Consider the following 22,871-nt stretch of genomic DNA (forward strand, 5'->3'; position numbering starts at 1 on the left):
CATGCAGGTTGCATCAACAGGACAGAGACTGGCATGACCTCCTTGTGCCACGCCTGCAGGCTCATCAGTTTTTAAGCATCACTGCTAGCACTGGACAGGCAGATGTGGTCCACTGGAAGTTTGCTGCATAAATAAAAACATCAAAAATGAACATTGGTGTCAAGGCCCTTAACCCAGAGGCAAGAAAAGGGCTCTTTGTTCCTTAGCTGCAGCAGGCTGTGGTGGTGCTCCAGTTCTGGCTATGGTTATCATACCTTATTGCACCTGCCTGCTTCAGGTGTGGGGAATTTTGTCCAGGCACTCAACTTTTTGGGTGCTGTCACTCCTGCTTTTTTGCCTAAAATAAGCTCAGAAGGGAAAGGAGAAGACATGCTTTCTGCAATCTAAAAGATTATTTCTTTTATTGCTAAGGATGCCGTGTGACTTTATTGCCTTTCTGAGCTCTTTAACACAGCAATAAACGAGCTGTTAAAATATTTTAAAATCAATAAGTGTAATAAAGAACCAGGCAAATTACAAAGCCGCTCCTGACATTTAGTGATTTGGGAAATAACCGTGTCCTGAAGCCAGGGGCAAAGTGGCGAGGAGGAGGTGCTGTGGAGCTGCGGGGGGGGGCGAAGGCTGGGACGTGTATTTTGGGAGCTGCCCCTTGCCTCTCTGAGGCTTGCTGGGGCTTGGGCTTCATCTTCAGCTCAGCCTGGTGAGCACATTGCTGCAGCCCACTGCCGAGTCTCAGAAGCTTCATTCAGAAGTAGAAACATGAAATGTGGATGCCTACGTTGTTCTGGGCAAGCTCTTGTGCCCCAAGTGCCATTTGTGGGGTGCTGTGGTCCCCCCGCAGTGGGGGAAGGCGGTGGGCAGGAGGCACATCCCCTTCCCCCCCCCCCCCCCCCGGCTTCATGCATCTAAAGGACTTATTAAAGGATGCCTTCCCTGGAGACCTGTTTTCTTGAAAGATGCTGGTGCTTTTGTAATTAAGGTGATTGTTTAAATTCGTTCCCTTAGACCAGATCACATCGTACCTTAACCAACTGTATCTCCCCGAGTGTGGGGGGATTGGAGAAGGGTAAGGGTGGCTGTCGCATGATTAATTCAGCATCCGGAAAGATTTATGGGTAAAAACCTCGTTAAACTGAAATGCCTAATAAAGATGCAGGGAAAATCACATACAGGGCATAACCCGGGCAGGCAGCAGCCCTGAAAGACCCTCATGCAGCGGTCACCCAGGGGCTGGATGTCACCAATGTCACCCTCACGGTCAAACATCTGCTGATGGCAGCAAGAAATGCTCCAGGCCCCCGCCTCGCTGATCTCATGCCCACGTACCAGGCAGGGCTGCGCACGCTTAGGCTGTTTCGGGATATTTAATTTCCTTTCTCACTTAACCTGAATGCTTTCTGATTTCATGGAAATCCGCAGGTAATTGAATGTAATTGTTTAAAGAATCAAATCGTTTAAATTACAGGGTGATGCTTGAAATAAAATGACAATCCGTGGGAGTTTATTAGCGTCGGCGGTGCTTTTCCTGCCTGGGACAGGGATTTGGTGTGATCCTGCCCGGTGCTGGGCTGCAAGGGAGTGCAGATGGGGGAAGAGGATGGTGTGAGGGTAGGATCCGGCACCTGCTCAGCCCTCAGTGGGATCAGCGCTGTTCCCATCCTTGTTCCCCTCCTTATTCCCTGTTGCCAGTGTGGATGGTGATGGGCACCTGAGACTGCCGCTCAGTCGAGCACAGAGGGGAGTGGAGGACGCAGTGAAGAAGGGAGCCCAGGTTTGTATTTTTGTTGTTGTGGGGGGCTTTTCTGTTTCTTTTGTTACAGACGTGATAACCATCTCAGATAAAAAATGCTTTGAACCATCCCCCAACGCCATCTCATCCTCTCTTGCTTTTGGAAGTTGTGCAGCCCTACAGACCAGCTATTATTTTTAACCCCAAATTCAAAACTCTTCAATTTAAACTTTTACCATCAAAGAAGCCCTGCAAAGAGCCCAGTCTAAAGAAACCCGCCATCCATAACGGGGCAAAACTTGCTCTGCACTCAGTGGAGATGCGTTTTGAGGACTGCAAACTCATGCATGGCATTAAAAGCAACAGTAAAAAAAAAATAAATAAAATCGCGATCCCCTCCCCAGCACTTTGCTGTTGCATTGCACAGTATTAATATCAGATTTTCTGCAAGAAGCTGCAGCTGATGCCTCCACGCTGTGCTGCCGTGCCCACGCTGGATGACACTGGTAACATCGTGTGACACAAATAACAGCGCTGGGTGCAACAAGCCACAGCAGCATCGTGCCTGCTGAGGAAATGGGAAGCGACAGGGATGGCTAAGTGTCACGGTCAAAATTTTGAACAGTTTAAAAGAGAAGACAGGCTTTTAAAAAGATCCTGGCATCGTGATTACTTTTTTTTTTTTTTTTTTTAATCACTCTTTTCCCCATGTATCCTGTTAGGGAACTTACAACTGAGATTTGCATGGGTTGACAGCCACCTTCCATTTTATTCTTATCGGGGAATCTGTGAGTGCTGGCCCACTGGCCCTGATTTTTTGGAAATAAAGAGAAGAGGAAGAAAGAGGGATTGCAGGACTTTGCCGGGACGAAGGCTGAGCTGTGCTTCCTTACCTAGTGCCTTTGCAAGCACCACAGGTTTCAGACACCAGCAGAGGAAGACAGAAAATGGTTGTTCCAGTTCTCTGCTGATAATATATTTTTTCACACCTAAGATTATCTGTTGAATGCAAACAAAAGCAAAAACAGAAACAAACAAAAAGAGAAACAAAAAAGAAAAATGCTGCCTTGATTCTCCAAACCTCAATTCTTTTATCTTTAGGGGTACAAAGCTTTCCTCTTTTAAGAGAGAGCCAAGCACTCGGCCATCCCACAGGTGGATGGATGCCCTCCTCCCCGCAGCTGGGGACGGCTCCAGCACCAGAGCCTCGTCTGATACTGATGGGAAGGGTCCAGGAGTCAGGGTGCCTTGCTTTTCCTCTCCTCCTTCCTCGTCTGCTTGCTCATCCCACCATCTGTGGTGATGGGTCACCGGTAACTCCCCTAAAACCAGCAAAGCCAGGCTAGCACAGAACCAGTGAGCAGGGACCACAAAACCAGCTGAACCAGTGCCCACAGCTGCAAACACATCCAAGGAAACATTCACAGGAGTGGAAATAAAGGGAGGTGAGGAGCGCAGTCTGGCAATAAATACCGGGTAACAGTACCTGTGAGTGTGTGAAGCGGGCAGCGGGGAGCTGTGCGACACTCGCAAACAACTGCGACAAGCCCCTTTGCTGGTACAATTTCATCTAGCACAGTCAATGGAGCGTGACGGGATTACTATGATCATTATTTATTATGTGTATTATATTGGGGGGGTGAGGAGTAAGAGCTGCTGGTGGTACGATAGATAAGGAAAGAGCCGGTGCCTTCTCAAAGGTGAGTAGCTGAAAATGCAGTGAAAATCTAGTCCTGCATCCTGCCCAAGTGCAAGAGCACGGCTATGGTGACCAGTATCTCCAAGTATTATGAATATCATCACCTGGCCATACCTGTGAGATATATCTTTGAGCTCCAGGCTCCGTGTACGTGTGTGCAGATGTGCGAGTGTGAGCACTGCAGTACCCACGCGCTCCTGGTGTTGCCGGCAAAAAGGTCCCAAGCGCCTTTCCCCCAGTTTGCGTTTAATTTGTCCGAAACTGGAGCGCCCGGTCCTGCCCATCGCGTTAGCTCGGTGTTGGGCCACATTGCTGCAGGATCGGGACAAAGGGATGATGATACAGGCTGGTTTCTATGGCAACAGAGGAGGGGTAGGTAAAATGTAGAAATGTTGCAAGCACCCGTTCTGCTCGTTGCACCGCACCGCACGTTGCTGCGAAAGCTGCTGCTATGTGGGAAAAAAAAGTCCGGCTGCCTTTACCTTTTGGCTTGCAGAGCTCTGAACTATACAGACATGGCAATTTTTTCTCCGTTTAGCCGGGAAGAGAAAGGAGACACGGCACACGGGCCCTCGTTTTCTGCGTGTAAAATGTGTGTGTTCTTTAAAAGGCAGTGGTTGGCTGGTTTTCCGGACATGATGTGGTTGAAGCTGTCATCGTAATGGAAATTCATTGCTGTAGCTATGGTAAATCGAGTTTTCTGCCTGTGCTGAATGCATTAGTCTAATGAGATGTTTGCAGCTGGAGAGCTGAGCTGCTGGAGGCTTGCACTGTGCTAAGAGACAGGGAGAAGATGGCTTTTGCCGGGCTCTGGGTGCACGTGCCGAAAGTCCTCTGCCCTGTGGGTCCAAATGCCCGGGCTCTCTAAAGACACTGCCTGGTGTTTGAGCAGAGGCAATAGGTAAGGGGAAAGCATGCTTCTTTTTCTCTGCCTGATTTTCTTGTTCTTCAGCCTTGTTCGAGCAGTCCTCGTTCCACTTGCACGCTAACTTTACAGCTCCTAGATTGGAGACCCTCTGCGGGAGAGCCGGGTGCCGCTGCCGTCCTGGCACCCATCCCCAAAGGCACCCTTCCCAGCCCTACCAGTTTGGGAACTGGTGCCAGAGCGGGATGTGCTGGGGAAGGTGCAGCGGGTCAGCAGCGCGTACTGCAGGGCTGCTCCGTGCCGTGCCGTGCCAGCAGCACCTGCGTGCATGAGTTTGTGCACACTTCTGGCTGCAGAGCATGCAGGCTGCAGGGCAGCGTCGGGCTTCTCCAAACCCTGCTCCAAGTGGGGATTTCTGTTTTGTTTTGGTTTGGTTTGTGTTGTTTTTTTTTTTTTTTTCCTGCCAGGTAAATGCTGTTTTAAAAGCAACTTACTTTGCGATATACTTAGCAGGCAGTATTTATACCACAGATCTGGGGTTTTAGTGCAGCTGATAGAGCAATTAGTTTAACTGCAATCTCCTCATATCTTCCAACCAGATGCTCAGTCGAATTGCTGCCCTTTGCTGCAAAATCGAAGGGAGCGGTGCTGCCTGTGTGCCGGCTTTCTCCTTCAAGCCCGAGGAGTAGCAGAGTTATGTCTCTTTGCCCTTCCAGGTGCTTCCCAGATAACTTCGAGGGAGGACCCCACGCCCAGAGGAGATGCACGCACGTCCCGCTCGCCCTGCCAGCTCCTCCCCGGCGTCCCCGGCCACCGCTGCATCCCCAGCCCCATCCCGCAGCCAGCGCCTCGCTCGCCGAGGGTGAAGGCCAGCGTGGGTCAGTGAGTAACTCCGCGGCCGGTACCGGGGAGCTGGTACATGGCAGAGGCTGCGGGCGAGCGGGGTTTGCTTTGCCTTGGCTTCATCCCACAGCAGTAAGCTGGCGGACAGGAGTTGGGGCTGGTTTTGGTGCATATGGGGCTTGTCACGGGGATGTGAAGTGCGTCTGGCAAGATGCAGGGGGAAAGTTGTTGAAATTCTCTGCTTGGGGAGGGGATTTCTGTTTCAGCCTGTTTTTAATTCAAGAGGCTTCTGAAGGCACTTTGCTCAAGGATAGACCAAGGGCTTTTAGAATGGGCATTTAGAGACAAATGTAGAGCACACAGGAGGGGGGTAAATAGCAAATACTTGGAAACTGCAGGGATGTTGTTCTTTGTGGGTGCAGGGATGCAATCTAAAAAGTGTCCTTGTGCCACAGCAGTGCTCGCAGCATCCCTCTCATGATGTGCTGCCAGCCCCTGGTCCAGCTACACACAGCCGGGTGTTGGTGTAAGTCAGCATCACTCCCTTGGCTCCAGCCTCGTACAACACAAGCTGAGGATGTGGCTGGGAGATGTGAACGTGCAGGTTTTGTGGTTTGGCGTAGGTCAGGGGTCTCCCAGACCTCTCTGGCTGCAGGTGATTTCTCATTTTAATTAAGATGTCGCACTGATTTTCCCAATGAGGCAGAACCCTTTTGCCCCATCATAAAAGTTATTTGGCTGATGCTCATGCTGTTCGGGTTAGAGAGGCTGGCAGGGACATGAGCTTGTTAGCAGTGGATTATGGAAACGTGGCAAGAAAAAAACACACAAAACTACCAACCACAGAAAAAGTACATGTGCTGCATAAGGTCAAAAACTCTGCGGAGTTGATAAATGCTTTGTCGATGTAGCACAGTAACTCTGATATTGTGATCATTTCATTTAGCAACAATGTTTAACTCTGGTACTTTCATATTCTGGGGAAAAGAGCAGGTAGAAAGAGGCAACTTTCTTTCTTGAGCAAGGAATGCCTTGCTCTGAGGTTTCTCACCTGCTAGTATGGGTGCTCAATTGGAGCTGTGGTATCTGAAAAGAAGAAATTGCAGTGAGAGGCTTTTCCCCCAGTCCTTCTCTTGTCATTGTGCTTACCACGAATAATGTATTTTGAAATATTTTTTAAAAGTTTAAAAGTGAAACACTATAGAGCACGCTGTCATAGTACATGGGTGACACTCCAAGCTTCAGCAAGCTGAGAACTGACCTTACACAGGTCTCTGTTGAACATCTTCCTTCCCCAGAATTTAAGGTAATAAAATAAAGAAGAAGAGGGCACTGACAGCAAGGAGAGGCGAGGAAGCAGGGTGTGGGATGGTTTGCTGTCCACAGCCCAGGAACAGGAAACACACAAGTCCATTGGCTGGTGCGCCTGCCTGTTCCATCACCAGCCCCATGGGGGCTTGATGCTGGGATGTGATTGTCCTCCACGTCCCTGGCCATGTCAGGACCTATTGGCATCCTCAGGGGTTTTAGATTACTTTCAAAAGTACATCGTACAGTGCAATGTTTTTTTTTTTTTAAAGAGAAAAGCATGATGGTGAGGAGAAGAAATCCCCCAGCTCCCTGAAATCCTGCCCTACTTCTCTACCTACAGCTTTAAAATGGTGCAAAGGAGGAGTCAGCTGCATTTACATAGAGCACTCCCAGCTGAGCTCTCCTGCTGACCATAACGAGCACCTACAGCAATTAATAGGTGATGGTCAACACGGGTGTGCTCGCAGAGTGACTGAACAGTTATTGGTGTATGTGTGCAAGGAAGGATATTCCAGGCTCACCTGAAAGGGAAATAATGAGTTACGTGTATTAATTTTGTCATAGCAAGTTGCCTCATGAGGAACTGGTTCTCTGTGCAAAGGAAGAAAATTTTCTCTGTATTGTGCTGTCTTAAAAAAAAAAAATCATTCAAAATTGTGCATCTTTGTCAGGGGATTGCACACTGCTGTGTGAAACAGAATCACAATGTATGGACTCATTAAAGGCAGTGGCTAAATTTGCTATTGATTAATAAAATTGAAAGTAATCTACAATCTTGGAAGCATCTTTGCACCAAGTTTTCTTATTGATTAGAATGAAGGAATTGACAAAAGAAAGGGAGATGTGCAGGGAAGCTAGGGTTAAAATCTACTAATTAAAGATGTAAATTTCTGATATTCTACTTTTCTAATAAAACCTTACAAAGATGATGAAACTGTAAGTCATTCATTAAGATTGACTGCTCCCTTTAGGAACTAGTGCAAATTTGGCCAGAATAAAGAATTGCCCAGAGACAGTCTGGATGTGTAATTATGTTACGCTGAAGGATGAATAATTCTTCTTGAACTGAGCAGTTTGCTGCTGCCCTGCAGTTTATCCTGACCCCATCTTCAGAGGTGATTCCCATCCTACGGGAGAAACGTTGCTGTAAATGCCAGCCCTTTGCTCTCCAACTGTTCAGCTTGCTCCATTCATTTTGGGTGCAGGATGTGAAGGACGGAGTTTGCTTTCCATCCCTCCTTCACCCTCTTCCCCACCTCACCCTAGCTTTTTCCACCCTGTGTCTGTGCCACCAAATCATCCTCAAAGTGCAAGTGGGTTTGGGGTGGGGGGTACTTCTTATAAAGTTAATGTATAAAATGATCTGATTTCCAAAGTCCATGCCATAGGTTTGTTTCTATCTGCACCTGTGGACACAGTGGGGAGGGAAATATCTGTGTTGGGGGAGAGAGCAAAGACTGAGGGAGGGAGTTTCCAAAGCTAGCCAGAGATAATGCTCAGACATTTCCTTAACATATGAGGAAACCACTGAACAGGGAAAGGGGTGCACAGGGTACAATCCCACAGGGCAACATTACAAGAGGTTTTTCAGCATTAGGGACAGAGACTGTTTAATATTTTCCTCTGCTGTCATTTTTATGTGGAGCTGAGTGACCCAAGGTCAAATATGAGCCTAGGCAGTGGCTTCGGCCTGCCTGTCATGACATCCCACTGGCACTGGCACTGCTGCGCCCTCCAGCCTGGACAACTACACCAGCCCAGAGGTGACACCAGGGATGGTGGAAGGACCTAGGGTGTTTGCTAGTTTGCTGGGATTCCTGCAGAAAAGGACTCACAACTTTTGATATGGATGTAGCCCAGCAGAGTGCTGTGGAGATTCATAGTACCTAAGGCCTCATAATACAGGCATGTGCATATAGCCATGAGTATGCTATGTAGCACAGGAACCATAGAACCATAAAATCCAGTTGGAAGGGACCCACAAGGATCACCGAGTCCATCTCCTGGCTCCACACAGGACCATACAAAAACCAGCCCATGTGTCTGAGAGCATTGTCCAAACTGCCCTGGGGAGCCTGTCCCAGTGCCCGACCACCTCTGGGTGCAGAACCTTTCCCTAACCCCCAGCCTGACCTCCCCTGTCCCAGCTCCATGCCGTCCCCTCGGGTCCTGTCGCTGTCCCCAGAGAGCAGAGCTCAGCGCCTGCCCCTCCGCTCCCCTCGTGAGGGAGCTGCAGGCCGCCATGAGGTGAGCTGTTGAACTGTGCAATAGAGGATTTTTCCTAGTTTTCTATCCAGAGGAGTAAACATGTGAATCAATGTTACTTGATTTATTACCATTAGGAAAAAGCGATGATAGTTCCACATCATCCTCCATGTGTGGAAGACACATCTGTTTGGCATGGCACCTTCAAGATTTTGCAAAAGGAACTGAAGGAGGACTTCAGTACTACAGTACCTGATGCACTTCAAAGATCTGTTTACTACAGAAGATATCTTTCCTCTGCCTTGGAAAATCACAGACCTTATGAGAGCTCTTTCAGATGCCATGTGAAGCTTCTGAAGAGAATATCTATGAGAAGTAAAGGTGCAAAACTCTCTCTCCACTCCTCTGCCCTAGGCTCTGTCAGAGGAGGCACCCACACTTTGGTGCCAGGAAAAGAGTGAGTCACAGCAGGTAGCCAACTCTTCCAGGAGGGCGTTCTCCACTCCTGCAGCTGGGCAGATGCCGAGAAGGCTCTGAGTGAGGGACCCTGACCAGGGACAGGTCACCATGGCCCTGCTGTGTCCCTGGGGGACATGAGAGAACCTGGTGCTGTGACAGGGAACAGCGATGCCTCAAGGAGTGGCATCAGTGTGGGTGTGCAGTGGACACACACGGAGTGAAAATAAACAGGAGAGAGGATGTTGTCAAGAACCTGTGACCATTACTTATGTGTATCTGGGGACTCAGTACCCTTCCCCCCGTCGCCTTAAAAAATGTTTATAGCATTTATCACCTGATTTTGTCTGGCAGCCTCCGTCTATTTCCTTATAAACGATGAATGAGAGATGTGCCTAGTAACTGTCTCTTATGGCTCAGTAAATACTTGAATTTATTTGCATATTAAGTCAGCTGCGCTTATACTGTGCTCGCTAAATGCAGCACCACGAAATGCTATGCAGAGGAGGCCAGTCGGCCATTAACATATTTAGGATTTATGTGAATGACTCCCTTTAACATTAATGGAAGTTATCTACACAAATCGTCTTCCAATGGGGGAATAGGCCATAATGTATGTAAATACATCTTACTCACTGTCGTTTAGTCATTTAAAAGGATACCCAGCAATGTAAAACACTGCTCTGGTGCTGGTACTCATTTTCCCCTAAAACATGGAGAGGTAGGGTGCTGCTCATGTAGGATATCGTGCAGTCCATCAAGCTTCAGTGGGCTGCAGGGAGAGCCTGATCTCATCTCAAAGCCCTTCTCATAGAGGGCAGGGGGGTCCCTGCGGACGTGCAGCCAGGTGCCACTGGCCTCCCTCAGGGCGAGGGTCTTTTTCTTACTGATCTGTCACTGTGTCTCCAGGGTGGCTGTGCCAAGCAGAGCAGATACTGGCTTTATTTCTTTGCAAATGTGTGCCTGCTTTCAGGCTGGGCACTGGGGCCTCTTTATTTATGACCTCCTACCACTGCAGATGTGGAGCCGGATGGTTTTGACCGAGTTTCGCAGTGAGTGTTGGAAGGAGCCTACAGCACTGGAACTGAAAACCCACAAATCCCAGCGAGGTGAAGCCACAACACTTCTCAAAGGCAGGGCTTTGATCTGAATTTGCCCTTTCTTCATTTCCTGCTGCTTGGGGTAAGAAGCCAGCAGGGGCAGAGGGGGCCCATCCTTGTGCACCCCAACCACATGCATGGATGGCTCTCTCATTTTGAGGGCCCCTTGCCATGCTCTGTCCCTTGCTCCATGCAGTGGCTGGAAAATGGACTCGTAGGACAAACCTCAAAATTCAGAGGCATTTTTATTAACAAAAGATGCTAGAATTCACACAATCCCAGGTGTTTTGAAACTTATATTAAATCTACCTGATATAGTTGCCACAGATGATTTCTAGTTAAATGAGGTTATTAAACGGGGAGACAATATTGCAAAAATTATTATTGATCTTGTGTCCTCGGCCATTATTTTTACACCATTAGCAGTGGCAGTCTCTGTTGACAAAAGGGAATGATGCTGAGCCAGTGAAGAAACAGGATTACTTGTTCCTGCTGAAAAGAGAGGTGTGCTCAGGTGAGCTTCCGTCAACCTGGTGCCAGGCCTCATGTCCCTCTGCCAGCTGAGATCTCCCGGGATAGGAGGAAGTCTCACAGGAAGGGCTGATGCAGGTATTTATGTACCTTGGTAGGCAGGAGAGGCTTTGCCATGGAGGTTCATAAAAGCAAATTATTCCCTTATCTCCCCCCTGTACCTGCCAGCCCAGGGGAGACGCAGGACCCCCAGGCTGAGAGCAGCTTGCTGCCTCCTGCCCAGAGGGCAAAAATAACATTTTGCTGCTGATGAGCCCCAAAGTTCAGATGACTGTTAAGGTTTTTTTTGTTTGTTTGTTTTTGTTTGATTGATTTTCCTTTCCTGAATTCCTACAATTACTGGTTCTATTTTATTTTATTTTTAAACAAACATGAGCCAGGGCAGAGCATGGCTATCCCATGCCTTGGTGCAAGCAACGTTCAAACCAAACCGAGGGCTTCTGCTGGGGAGACTTTGGTGAGGGTCCTGCCTTGCTGCTGCATCCCACCAGCGAGTGACCTATTGCCAGGGTTCCCAGCACCTCCCCAGGAAAAGTGAAGGAAGGTCCCAGTGCCAAGGAGGAGAAAAAAAAAAATTCTGTGTGCGTGGTCTGGAGGAGGGCAAGTGAGAGCATTCCCCACTGAAAAATGAAGAACAGGACCAAATGAGGCTTCTGGTGGGTGGTATATTATGATTAATTCAGAGGTGAGGGATTTCTCCTAAACTCATTCCTATGTAGCTCTGCAAAGTCCCATGAGACAGCAGTCCCCCACAGCCAATGGCTACATCCCCATGCAGGATGGGCTGCTGGAGATGGCCCACCACTTTTTGTCTTATAGTTTTTTGGCAACAGTGAAATGAGTGACAACAGAATAAATAAATAAAGTCAGCCTCTGAAAAGGTCACATTTGCCTGCGCTTATAGTTGGTGTGCTTGTTTCTCATGCTAATTTTGGGGCAGTGGGAAACTTGACGCTGCAGTCCTGTTGCCTGGTGATTGCTAGAAAGGGCAGCATGGGCTGCTCAGAGTAAGGGTGTTAAAGCATCGGGAGAGAAATGATGCACTGGGAAGGCCAAGAGAGCGTCCTCCATGAGGGAGAACAAAGTAGGAGTGAAGTGGAAGGAAAAGAAAATAAATAAAGTCTGAAATTTCTCCTGGTATTTGCAGGGCTCCATTTATCATGCACTGTGGATGGCACCGTGCCTCGGTCCCTCGCAGGCTCCCTGCAAGTGTAGAAGATCTCCCAGCATGAAGCGTGATAAAGTCCTCTCTTCTGAGTGGTGATAAAGGAGCTAAGAAAGCTTGAGGGCAAAAACAGGATAAATGCTGAGTGGAGGAAAAAGCTTCAGCCAAAGAGTCTGGGGCATAATGGTGACCCAGGTGGCGCTGGGTCCCACCTGAATTACTATGCTTGAGAGTGAGTCTTACACTGGGCGTTGAGATTCAGAGGTAGGCATTTGCAGTGGGGCACTTTGCCTGTCCTACTACTGCTATCTTAAGCACCCCTGATCAATTGGCATTCACCCTGGATTTTCAAGAGAGATACAAGGAGCATTTCAACCTGCTATTTTCTGTCCTTTGTAATTTCAGAGAGGTTTCATGAAGAGATACGTACCAATTGTTTCAAACACTGTACTGCCCCAAAGAGCTTATAATACATCCCTGAATGATGTGGTGACACACAAAAAAAACCAAAAAGGATTACTTGCCTCCAGATAATGTCCCCATCACCTACGTGTGGGTGGGCAGAGTGAACTACGACCTGCAGATACTTTATCTGTCTTATAACCACTTGTACTTTCTCACTGGCAGAAGAAAAGTGTTAAAAGCTGGAATCTTTTATTGAACAATTTTGAAATTATTCTGCTAAGTGTGAGAAATAGTCACAAAGGTGACCAGGACCTCTTATGCAGTGCTTATGAAGACCTTTGAGTTAGAGATATTTTTAGGACGGGGTAGCAGCATGCACCCCCTCCTCACCAGGCTCTTGTAGGCACCTTAGGTACTTCTCAAGGAGCACATGCTGTGCCTGGCAGGCGGTGAAGGTCTTCCTTTCCAGAGGCAATCAGGAGCCACCGGTCATGAATGTGTTGTTTGTTTTCCTGTGATTCACATATTGGGACAGTCCTCAGACACAGGTACTCACTGCCTCCATGTCTGAAAGCCTCAGTGCTAAATCAGAACATGACACGAGTGGCTGACTTGTCAGAATCAGGGGTACGGTGTGCCCGAGTCCGTGTGCATGGATATTTCTTCCTTGGCAGCACCAGGCATTGCTGTGGAGCTGTGAGTTGTCTTTGCTATTTGCGTTGTTGTCCCAAGGAGCTGGAAGAAATGTAGCCACAGTGGAAGACATCGCCGTCCTGTGCTGGACCTGTGTTGCCAACTTCATGATACAGACATATAAAAAATGAAAATAATGGCACCTCAAGAACCATTAAGAAATTCCATGTGTCATGGGGAAAAAAGCACCATGTGCACTGGGTGGGTACAAAATATGAGCTCCCCTCTGGTCCCAGACCACTCTTTTGGAGGCTTAAACTGGATGGCACGAGCATATATGACTTCTGCTACTGCTCTCTAGTGCTCTCACCAGTCAGTGCTGGAGTTACACGGGGGCTGAACTTTGTGAACAGTTTCCATAATGAACCTGAAGGTTTTCCTTTAGTTGCCCTCAGAGCTTGTTTGGAGTGTGTCTTCTCCTGATCAGCATTTGCAAGGACAAAAGCACTGAAAATTCATCCAATGGTGCCTTTCATCTCTTCTGTCTTTTTTTTTCTGTTCTTTAAAAAAAAAACACAAACTCAAAGCAGTTAAAGCAGACACTTAATCAGCCCAGTTTTGCAAGATGTATTGCCCAGGGTATACACATGATGACACACAAGCCAGCTGCAGCATCTTTGTTCTCAGTTTAAAGTTCCTAGGTGATGAACAGAGGATTGTTGCCAAACACAATGTAAAAATAATCCAGAAAACAGGAAAAAGTGACTCATTGTAGGGGGGGAAATGTACAAAAGAAGTTCTGAAAAGTGAGAGTAGCGTGTTTATTTAAAAACAAATTAATGATATAGTCAAACCGTGGCAAACATCACTCTTGCATGCTGTGTGCTGTAGTGACCAGCTGCAGTCAGTAAAGCCACACTCCCCAGCCACACTTGGTCCAGCTTCACTAACTTGCCACTTGGTGTTCCCACGGTCTGAGGTCCAGGATGTTTGTAGTTTCCCAGCACGCTTCTACTCCAGATGTGTTTGCTGTGCATCTTGAGAGCCACCTGCAGCCTCCCCCTAAGGCAGATCTGGTGTCCATGAGGACAGCGAGCCTGCACGTGGGGTGCATCAGAGCACGAATCACAGCTGATGGCCCAAAACACCACCAGCAACCCCCTCCAGCCAGCACGGCAGCTGCTCAGGCAGGAGGGTGGCTGGTGGGTTCTTGTCCACGGGGAAGCCAAAGCCATCTGACTGCACTGTGTGCAGTGGGGCAGCTGGGACCTCCTCCCACCAGGGGTCTGGGGCACGAGCAAATGGCTTCACCTTGCCTCTTGTGACGCAAGTAGAATACATCTCAGACACTGTGTGTCACCTTGCCAGGTGGATATGTTAATTTAAGTTAACACAAATAGATAATTGTGTTGGAAGGCTCTGGCTTCCTGAACCCATGTGAGCTTACCGAAGGGTTTGGATCACACCAGAGCTTTTCTTCTCAAGCAGGAAGCGGTGGCAGTGGGGTGACTGTCTAGTCCTGGCTAACACAGCGGACTGTAGCAGTGATGCACGTGCTTTTCTCATTTCTGTGCTTAATGATTAAGTTCAGGATCCTTATATTTATATCATCTGATTCCAACGTTAAAATGTGGTTTGAATAAAAACGTGTCTCCCATGCATAGCAATGAAAGCTTGGAGCATCTTCAGAAGCTGTGGTCCCTGAAGTCTCTAAAGACTGAAACCTAAGAGCTACTCCAGTTAATGCCAGAAAGGGACGGACCTTTTATAAGTATTATTGCTCACAATGTAATATAAAAGTGCAGTGGATCCCTAAGGAATAAGGATAACTTTATGTGAGAAATGAGTGAAATTCTTGCACTGTGTCTAAGAAAAGTTATTTCCCTATTGACTTTTGTAATATCACTTCTTCAGATTTAGGGGGTGAATTTTTTTCCTGAGGCAGCTCCCAGCTCCTCTGACTTGCGGCCACGTTTCACGTGTCCCAGCCCTCCGCTCCATGCCATTGCTGTGCCCATCCCACCGCAGTGCGGCGGCCGGTGGCTCTTGGTGGCTCGCATCCCTGCTTGCCTATGGGGCCGTGGACAGAGTGAGGAGGTTTGGTGGGCTTCTCTGTGATGTGGATATAATTAGCACAAATGAAAAAGCTGCTGTGTGCATGCCTATGTGCAATTTTTGTGTGGCAGGAGAAAGAGCGAACGGTTTCTTCAATGCTCAGGCCACCTGTAGAGCAGATTTTGATGGGAAAGGGGTTTCCCACCTCTTTTTCAAATAGGGACACATTAGCCCTGGTGATTTCATTCAGTAGACATAATTTAACAAGGAGCAAAGCACAGAAGTTTTAGTCACTCTTGAGGACTCAGGCAAGGCAGGGAATGATGGGGATTGTACCCAGGACCAGGGCTGTCTCTGTGTCAAAAGTGCATTTACTTGGTAAAGTAATCGAGGAGAACAGTATGCAAGCAATAAAGAAATGTCTGGAGTAGCACAGGAGGCAATAATGCCAGCAGAGAACAGCCAGATCACCTCAAGCTGCTCATCGTGGCAATTTCTGTTTTCCGCTATAAAATTTGTTTGTATTTCTTACTACACAGCTGGAGGTCTCCTTTTTTACAAATAGAAAAGGTTGAGAGCTCCCAACCCTGCTTACTGCTAGCATCCTCCCTGGCCTGCTGCACAGGGCCAGCCTTAGCCACGTGGATGCTCTGGAGATGGGCATTAGTCCTGCTCCTCTTTTATTTAGTAGCATAGTTGTTGTTAAAGAGATTCCTGCTCAGTTCTGAGTGTGATGGGGACCAATTTCATGCTCCCGTGTGCTGGGGATGCCTAGGTGGGGTTGAGGCCACCTCCGTCACTCCTTTCCAACCCTTCCACCTGGATATGAGGAAACTTTTCCGACAAAAGTTTTGTTGTACCCTGTGATTTCCTGCAAAATGTTCACTTAAAAAATAATAATCTTGTACATTGTGATTTCGGCAAATTCCCAGCCATCTCTCATTGTAGTGTGCACCAGACAATTCGGGATAGGTATCCTGAACTCTTGCACATCTGCTTGGTTGTATCACGGTGGTGAGACTCTCTGCTGCCTATTTCTATTTATTCTCCTCCATCATCCCCATAGGAATTTGTACAAAACCTGTCCTCATCTCGTCCTGTGCCAAATGCACTCGGGAGGGATTCTGTGTGGTGAGGGGGCAAATGAGGTGTGTAGGGACGTTGCCTCTTCTTCCTCCCTGTCTCCCTACATCTGACCTGAATACATTGGCCTTCTCTGACTTAGGTGTCTGGTCCTTCTTTCTGCGCAATGTGAATATCAAACTCCTTTTTTTTTTTTTTTTTTTTTTTTTTTCTGCAGGATGAACAATACATTGATGGTTCAGGAAAACACTGGAAGTATTTCAGGGAAATTACTTAGATATCTGGATTCTTCCTGGAAGTGAGCAAGCCACTTTGTGAGGCTTATCCATTTATTGCAGACACTGCTTGCAAAAACTATAGAAAACTGGGGAGAAAAAAAAAAAAAAAGCCAACAGCTATAAAAGCAAAGGCCAGAGTACTGCCAGACAAGCAAGAGGCAAAAAATATGAGTATTAGCCAATTACAGACTCAGCTGGAGAACTGAAATGGCCATAGTATAAATGTTGCTCATTTTGCATTCATTTGTTCCAAATCTTTGCCCCTGAACATTTAACAGAGAGCAGAGAGGGTCTGCGGCTTATTGGTGATGAAAGCTTCTGTCTCCTGTGTGAAGCATAGAAGATGAGAAAGAAAGTGACTGCATTCAAAAGAGAAGTTGGTGCTTTCTTCACAGGTCTGAAGATTGTAGATAAATAAGATTGCTTTGTGAGCCTTTAGTTCAAGGAGGGTAGGCTTGTTAACTGTGCAAGTTCCCTGGTAACAAAGCTAATGGCAGGAGGGGACCTCTGGAAAGCAACCTGTAAATCACACAGGCAAAATGTGTGATCAGAAACAAGGCCGTCTGAACCAGCCACTGCTTGACTGAATATGTGAAGCAGGACTCGTTAAAATACAAACCCCAATTTAAACTTAATTGCTTCTGGTTCGGGATCAGCCTCGGTTTTGTGGGTTGAAGTCCTGTCAGGGCTACAAACACTCATGTATTTAAGAAAAGATTTGTTTCAGCGTCACCTAATTGATTAAAAACAGATGCCCTGGGCATCTTTGCTTTGCCGGTATCCAGGGTTTCAACCAAGGAAACTGAGGCTGGAGGATCCTGGTGTTGTTAATCATATTTGGTGGCTGGGTTAGAAGAGAGAGGTGTGCTCTGCATTACCATCCTCCTGCTTTCTGGGAAAGTTGCTTGGTCCTGGACTGAAAACGGCCAGATGCAGGCCAGCAGGGACGCACGCAGCAGGCCTACAGGTGGTATCTTCAGCTGACTGCAGGTAAGAAAGGTGGCAGGCCTCCATTTCACCTCCCTACACCCGCAGAGATGCTCCTGAGGAGAGGTAGAGTAGCAGCCTGCAGAGGTGATGAGGGAGGACCCCCCTCCTTTTGAGGGAAGGTGAGGAAGACGAAGCTTTGCAGTCTGTCAGTGAAGAGAGGAGGCCAGGTGGAGAAGGTGAGGAGACAAAGTGGAGGAAGGCTGACAGGAGGGGTTGGCCGACAGCCGTCATGAGATTGTAAGTCCGCAGGAGTAGCTACTTTTATAAAAGTCACTAAAATTAAGGTGCTCAGTCCTCCACCTCAGTTCTCCATCCTGCCCCTCTGAGCTTGCACAAGGAGATTTCCTTGGCTCCTGGGCTGCTCCACCAGCAGCCTACATTGTGCTATCATCAGGATATAAGAGGAAAGGATTTTAACTCCTTTTAACAAACCAAAACAGCACCTAGGTGCACCCAGAGGCTGATGCAGGGTTGTTATTTCACTGGGACATTGCCCTGCAAATCATAAACCACAGACTGCAGTGAAGACCTGCAAGAAGAGCTCAACCACCTGCTGCAGAGGTCTTGTTGAGGTGGTAGGCTGGGTCCAGGCCCCATTTTTCTTCTTGTCTCTCTGCACTGCCAGAAGTGGTACTGCTGCACCTTATTTCACGAAAGAGACAGGGACTTTGCTTTGTTTTCTCCTGCCTGATCTGCCCACAGGTGGCTTGACCACCTCGGCAGAGCAACCCTTACCACTCACGTGGCCTTCTCACATCCATCCTCCGATCTTCCCTCTGGTGCTCCCTGCCCGTGCTCACTTGCTCCCTGTAGTCTCATCTCCCCGATTCCCTGCCACAGGCGACTAGTCTGCCAAAAAACATCAGGCCAAATGAAGAAAGGTAAGCTTGAGAGGCGAGGCTGGCCTCGGCTGCTCCTGGGGGTCCCATTCTCACAAGGGTTTCCAGGTTCTTCTGGCTCATTAAGCAAACCTGAGCGAGCAGGGGCAGGCAGCACTGCCCTACCTGCTGTCACCAGGGTGCTATCCTTCAAAGGAACACCTCCTCAAGGACAGCACTGTCACTGCCTTGGACTGAACTTGAAAAAAAAAAAAAAAGAGAGATCAGGCTGTAAGATGACACTGGGAAACATTTTTTTTTTTCTTTCTTTTGCTCTTAGTAACAAGGCAAGGAGCAGACACCATCAATGCTTTTTTTACGGGTTTTGAAGAAGCTGTTGCTCTGCCTAACCCACTCTTTACTCCTCCATTAAGGCACCCAGACACGAGAGGGAGACGAGGGCAGGGTGCAGCTCTGGACCCTGCTCCAGTTGTGCCCTGTTCCCCAGCAGAGCAGCAGTGAAAATGCCCAGTGCAGCCCAGCAGGATCTGTGCTCAGCAGTGAGGAACGAGCCGACCACGGGGCTCTGCCTGAAAGTACTGCTGCTCACGACTGTAAAGAAACCCACAAAACACCTGTGGCAGAAATGTTGCTGGCCTTCTGATGCATTCAGACATGTTTGGGAATGAATAAAAATGCAAGAGTAAAAGGGTATTTTCTTGTTTGAACTCTACTTTGGATCCATTGGCAGATTATTTAATAATAATAACAATAATTTAATATATAATATATAATATAATAAATAATAATAATTTAATATATAATTATTTAATAATTATTTAATAATTATTTAAATAATCACCATGTGATTGTCCTTGCAGCATAACCTGCAGCACATCCAGCAGCTGGAGAGGTGCAGGTAAAAGGGGTGAAACTAGCTGCAAAGAGAAATGCCATTTTCCAGAGATGCAAGTAGCCAGGCAACAGCATGCCAGCCACATTCAGGCTGGCTGGTGCAAAGCAGGCGACAAGCACAAACACAGAGAAATTAACAAATGTGTTTTGCTCTCACCTGTGTACATTTGACATCTCATAAGACAGGTGGCCAAAACTGGAGGGCTGCAGATGTCAAGAGGTGGAGGCAGGGCTGCAAGTGCTGGTGGGGATGTCTGGGCTTGGGATTCCTGGGTCCCTGCAGCAGGGACCAGGGGCTGTACTGGAAGTGAAGGGAATTATTCTTCAGCTGCTGTGAGGTGAGCACCTTTTCTACTTGACTGCACTTCTGTGCCTTGCTTTGGCTTAAGGCATGTACTGTTTCCTCCTTCCCTATGCATTGTCACTGTGCCAGTCCAGGAATGGGTTTGCGTTAGACCTGGTGTAAACCAAGTTAAAATGATCATCCTCTGGAATTACCGACATAAAATTTAATGTGATATTTTTACCTTCAGCCCTTGCAGTTACTGGAGCGCAGGTTAAAAGCTGCATTTATTACAGGCATTTATTTTTATTAAGAACAGATCTTTGCAGTCCATCAAAAGTCCTCAGTTTAGTAGGAAACGCACCGTAGCTGCCTCCATTCCCAGGTGTATTCGCCAGCATGGTGAGCTGTGTTGCCAGTCTTACAGCCTGTATACCAACACATGCTGCAGGGCAAGCACGTCGCAAAGCCTGGGCTGTTAGAAACACCCTGCTGTGCATGCACAGCTGCTTGGGGTCCTCTGGGGAGAGGACCCCCAGGGTGGGACAAAGCAGCACCCTTCCTGCAGCGCTCACCATTCCCTGTACCCTCCTGCCTGGGACCTGTTGGGGAGATAAGGAAGGCAGGGTTGGAAATAAAATCGTGAGGTCCTACGGCTTGAGAGGACAAGGAAAGGTCACTCTGTGTTTAGCCCTACATTAAGGGAAGAGAAGCCATAAATGTAAAACAGTTTCCTGCTGTTATTTTTAATCTAAGTATAGAGTGATAGACCCAGGTCAGACTGAGGCTTCACCACGCTGAAGGCTGTCCAAAGCTAGTTCCTTAGGAAAAGTACAAGGACAGGGCAAAAAGCCACAGATTTCCATCCCCAGATACTATCCCCAACTATTCATGCCACAGCAATTTCCTGAACTGGGGAGGTGCCTTCGTCAGCAGCCTGCAATTTGCCTCCTTGAATTCGCCCTTAATTTGCATCAGGTTCTCTGAACCTGCTAGGAGGCCACCAAGCTTTCCAGGAGCTGGGCTGTGGGTCAAGAACAGATGGTGGCAATGTCAGAGCTACACGAGCTGCCTCCAGCAGGACCGGGGAAAGTCCTTCTGAGGGGATGCCCTGACTTTGCTGGGGTGGCAGAAAGGGGGACCCAGCTGTCACATCCCATGGGCACCCCATCAGCTGCAAACCATGAAATTAGGACTGGTCCTTCAGCGCTGCCTTGTCCTGGGAGGGCTTCCAGCACACTGAAGCCAGCAGGACTTTGAGAAAGGGAGAGAAAAGTTTCTAATCAATTAAAAGAAAGGCAGTGTGGGCAATGAAACCCACAGGGGCTTCTCTGCGAGTGAAGCTGGGGGTGAAATGCTGGCCTCAGGGTAGCCAAAAGCGGTGCCTCCATCTCTCCAGCAGACTCACAATTTGTTTGCATGTTTTTCCAGCCTGGCTGAGAGCTTTCTCCTGGCTGTAAAAGGAGGTCATGCTGCCACTCCCCACCATGACATAGAGGTAAATTTTATTTATTCCGCTCTCTTTCGCTGCTGCTGGAGAGCACTCTCGCCTTCCAGGGTCTGCAGCAGAGTAGCACAGCAAAAGTCACCCAAGATGTCCTCATACTTCCCGTAGCATAAAAGAAGCGAGAACCAAGTCATGGCTGGGTTTATAATTAAGTGCAGTAACAACAGCTTCTATACTGCGGTTGACTTTTTGTTCTGCTGTACCTGTTGAAATGCATTTCACCGAGATTATGTGTGCACAGTCCAGTTGGTTCTTGTGTGTGGCAAGGAGCTTTAGAGGCTTTTCCAGCGCACAGTGCCACACATCTCAAGAGCAGAGGATAGGGGATGAAAAAATAGTGACTGCTAATATCTAGTGTGTTTCCTGACTGCCACAGGTTTAATGTGGCCGATGGGTCACAGCCTGCCAGCAGCGTGGGAACCACTGCTCCTCCCCAGGCAGGGGCAAGCTGGGCTGGGCTGGCCCTCCTGATCTCTGCCAGGCTGTGAAATCCAGCATAATCCTCACATTTCCCCTCCCTGCTCGACTCCATGCCCACAGCTAGCCTGTAATGTAACAGCCAGGGGACGTTGTGTTTTGGGAGGTGGGAGAGAGACAGAGGGTATCACTCAGAAAGCGCTGCAGGGAGGAAGATGCATGCAGCTGTAGACAGAAGGGAAGTGGTGATGCTCGGGACAGAGACAGCCTTTCCATTTGACTCCTGCTGTGGTGAGCTTGATGCTTTTAACCCTGAAACTGCAGTCTCCACAGTCACACCAGGCTTTTATTTGGTAAAAATCAGACCCTCCTGGCGGGCTTTCAGCCCATTCCTGATCTGACTGAGTATACCTCGAAGACGCAACCATATTGCCCTGGGCAATTCAAAATTAAATTTAAAAAATATATAAATTAAAAAAAAATTACATTAAATGCTGCAGGTTTGTCACACAGTGCTTTCTCCAATCTGATGTTAGACATCCAGTGTTTGCATGAGAGTTTCAGACAGCTGATGTTAAGGACCAGAAAATTTATATTCAAACTGTAACTCCTGTCATATGTAATGGATCTGTCTGAACTGAGCAGATACTCCTAATGCCATTGTAAAAATCTGTTTGTAATGTATTGCAAATAAATGCATTTACTGGGGGTTGGGAGCCCTCTATTTTTTTCCTCCAACAACAGACACTGTAAACTACTGAATGGGTAAGACCAAATGAGTGAATCATTTCTTACTGAGTCATGCTTTCAAAGTTGTGACCAGACAAAACATATTTACCTTTAAGACAGGGAATCCCCTGCTGCAGGCACTTCCCACCAGACAGAGCCCCTGTTGAGCGGTACCCTTCACACCACACGGGAGCACAACCCCATTTTTGCTGCCCACAATGTCAGCTTGACTCAGTCCAATCATGCTGGCTTCTGAAATTATCAGATTTGATTTTGCAGTTTCGTAGATGTTGTAAAAATCTGTGCTTGTCTGTAGTAATAAACAAACCTCTGCTTGCTTTCTTTTCTGAGCTTCAAGGATGCTCTTGGACCACATCTTCAGGCTGTCCTCTGTAAGCGAGAGGGCCAGAAGCTGGTTCTGTAAAAGTGTAAAGCAGGGAGTCTTCCTTTATCACTGGCCTGAGGGAGCATGAAATTGAAAATGTCAGTTGTTGCAAGGTTTATCATAAAAGCATGAGAACTGCTCATATGCTTCTGTCTAGCAATGTCTGCAGGCTGGGGCTGGGCTAGTATTCTGTCCATGCTCAGGGAAGCAGATGCCTGCACAAACCAACATTTGAAAACCTATTTCTGCAGGGTTTTTTTTATTGACCTTTGTTAGCATGCGACCCTTGCTGGGAGCTGTGAAGAACGCTGTGTATTCCCTTGATACTCCGTGTATGGTTGCCTATTTGTTTTCTTTATTAAAACTTGGACAGAGGGAAATGGAACAGATTCCACTCCATTACCCCTGCTCAACTTCATCAACTGCACGGAGTTGTGATGAAGTAACAGCTTTTGATGGAGTACATCCA

General features: G+C 47.7%; 1 protein-coding gene across 4 annotated transcripts in view; it reads left to right on the forward strand.

The window, feature by feature from the left end:
* The first annotated feature begins 2,317 nt into the window (after positions 1–2,317).
* The window catches only part of SCML4 (Scm polycomb group protein like 4), a 72,682-nt gene continuing 52,128 nt past the window's right edge, over positions 2,318–22,871 (forward strand). The window contains exons 1-2 of one of the 4 annotated variants that reach the window (XR_010830427.1): positions 2,318–4,114; positions 5,010–5,171. Coding sequence is in view for 1 of the 4 variants with exons in the window: in XM_066994441.1 (XP_066850542.1) it covers positions 4,090–4,114; positions 5,010–5,171 (187 nt within the window). In the remaining 3 variants the exon portion in view is untranslated. The other 3 variants (XM_066994441.1, XM_048079186.2, XM_066994442.1) reach the window with 3 other exon arrangements.

Source organism: Anser cygnoides, chromosome 3, assembly GCF_040182565.1.
Source record: "Anser cygnoides isolate HZ-2024a breed goose chromosome 3, Taihu_goose_T2T_genome, whole genome shotgun sequence".
NCBI classification, from domain to species: Eukaryota; Metazoa; Chordata; class Aves; order Anseriformes; family Anatidae; genus Anser; species Anser cygnoides.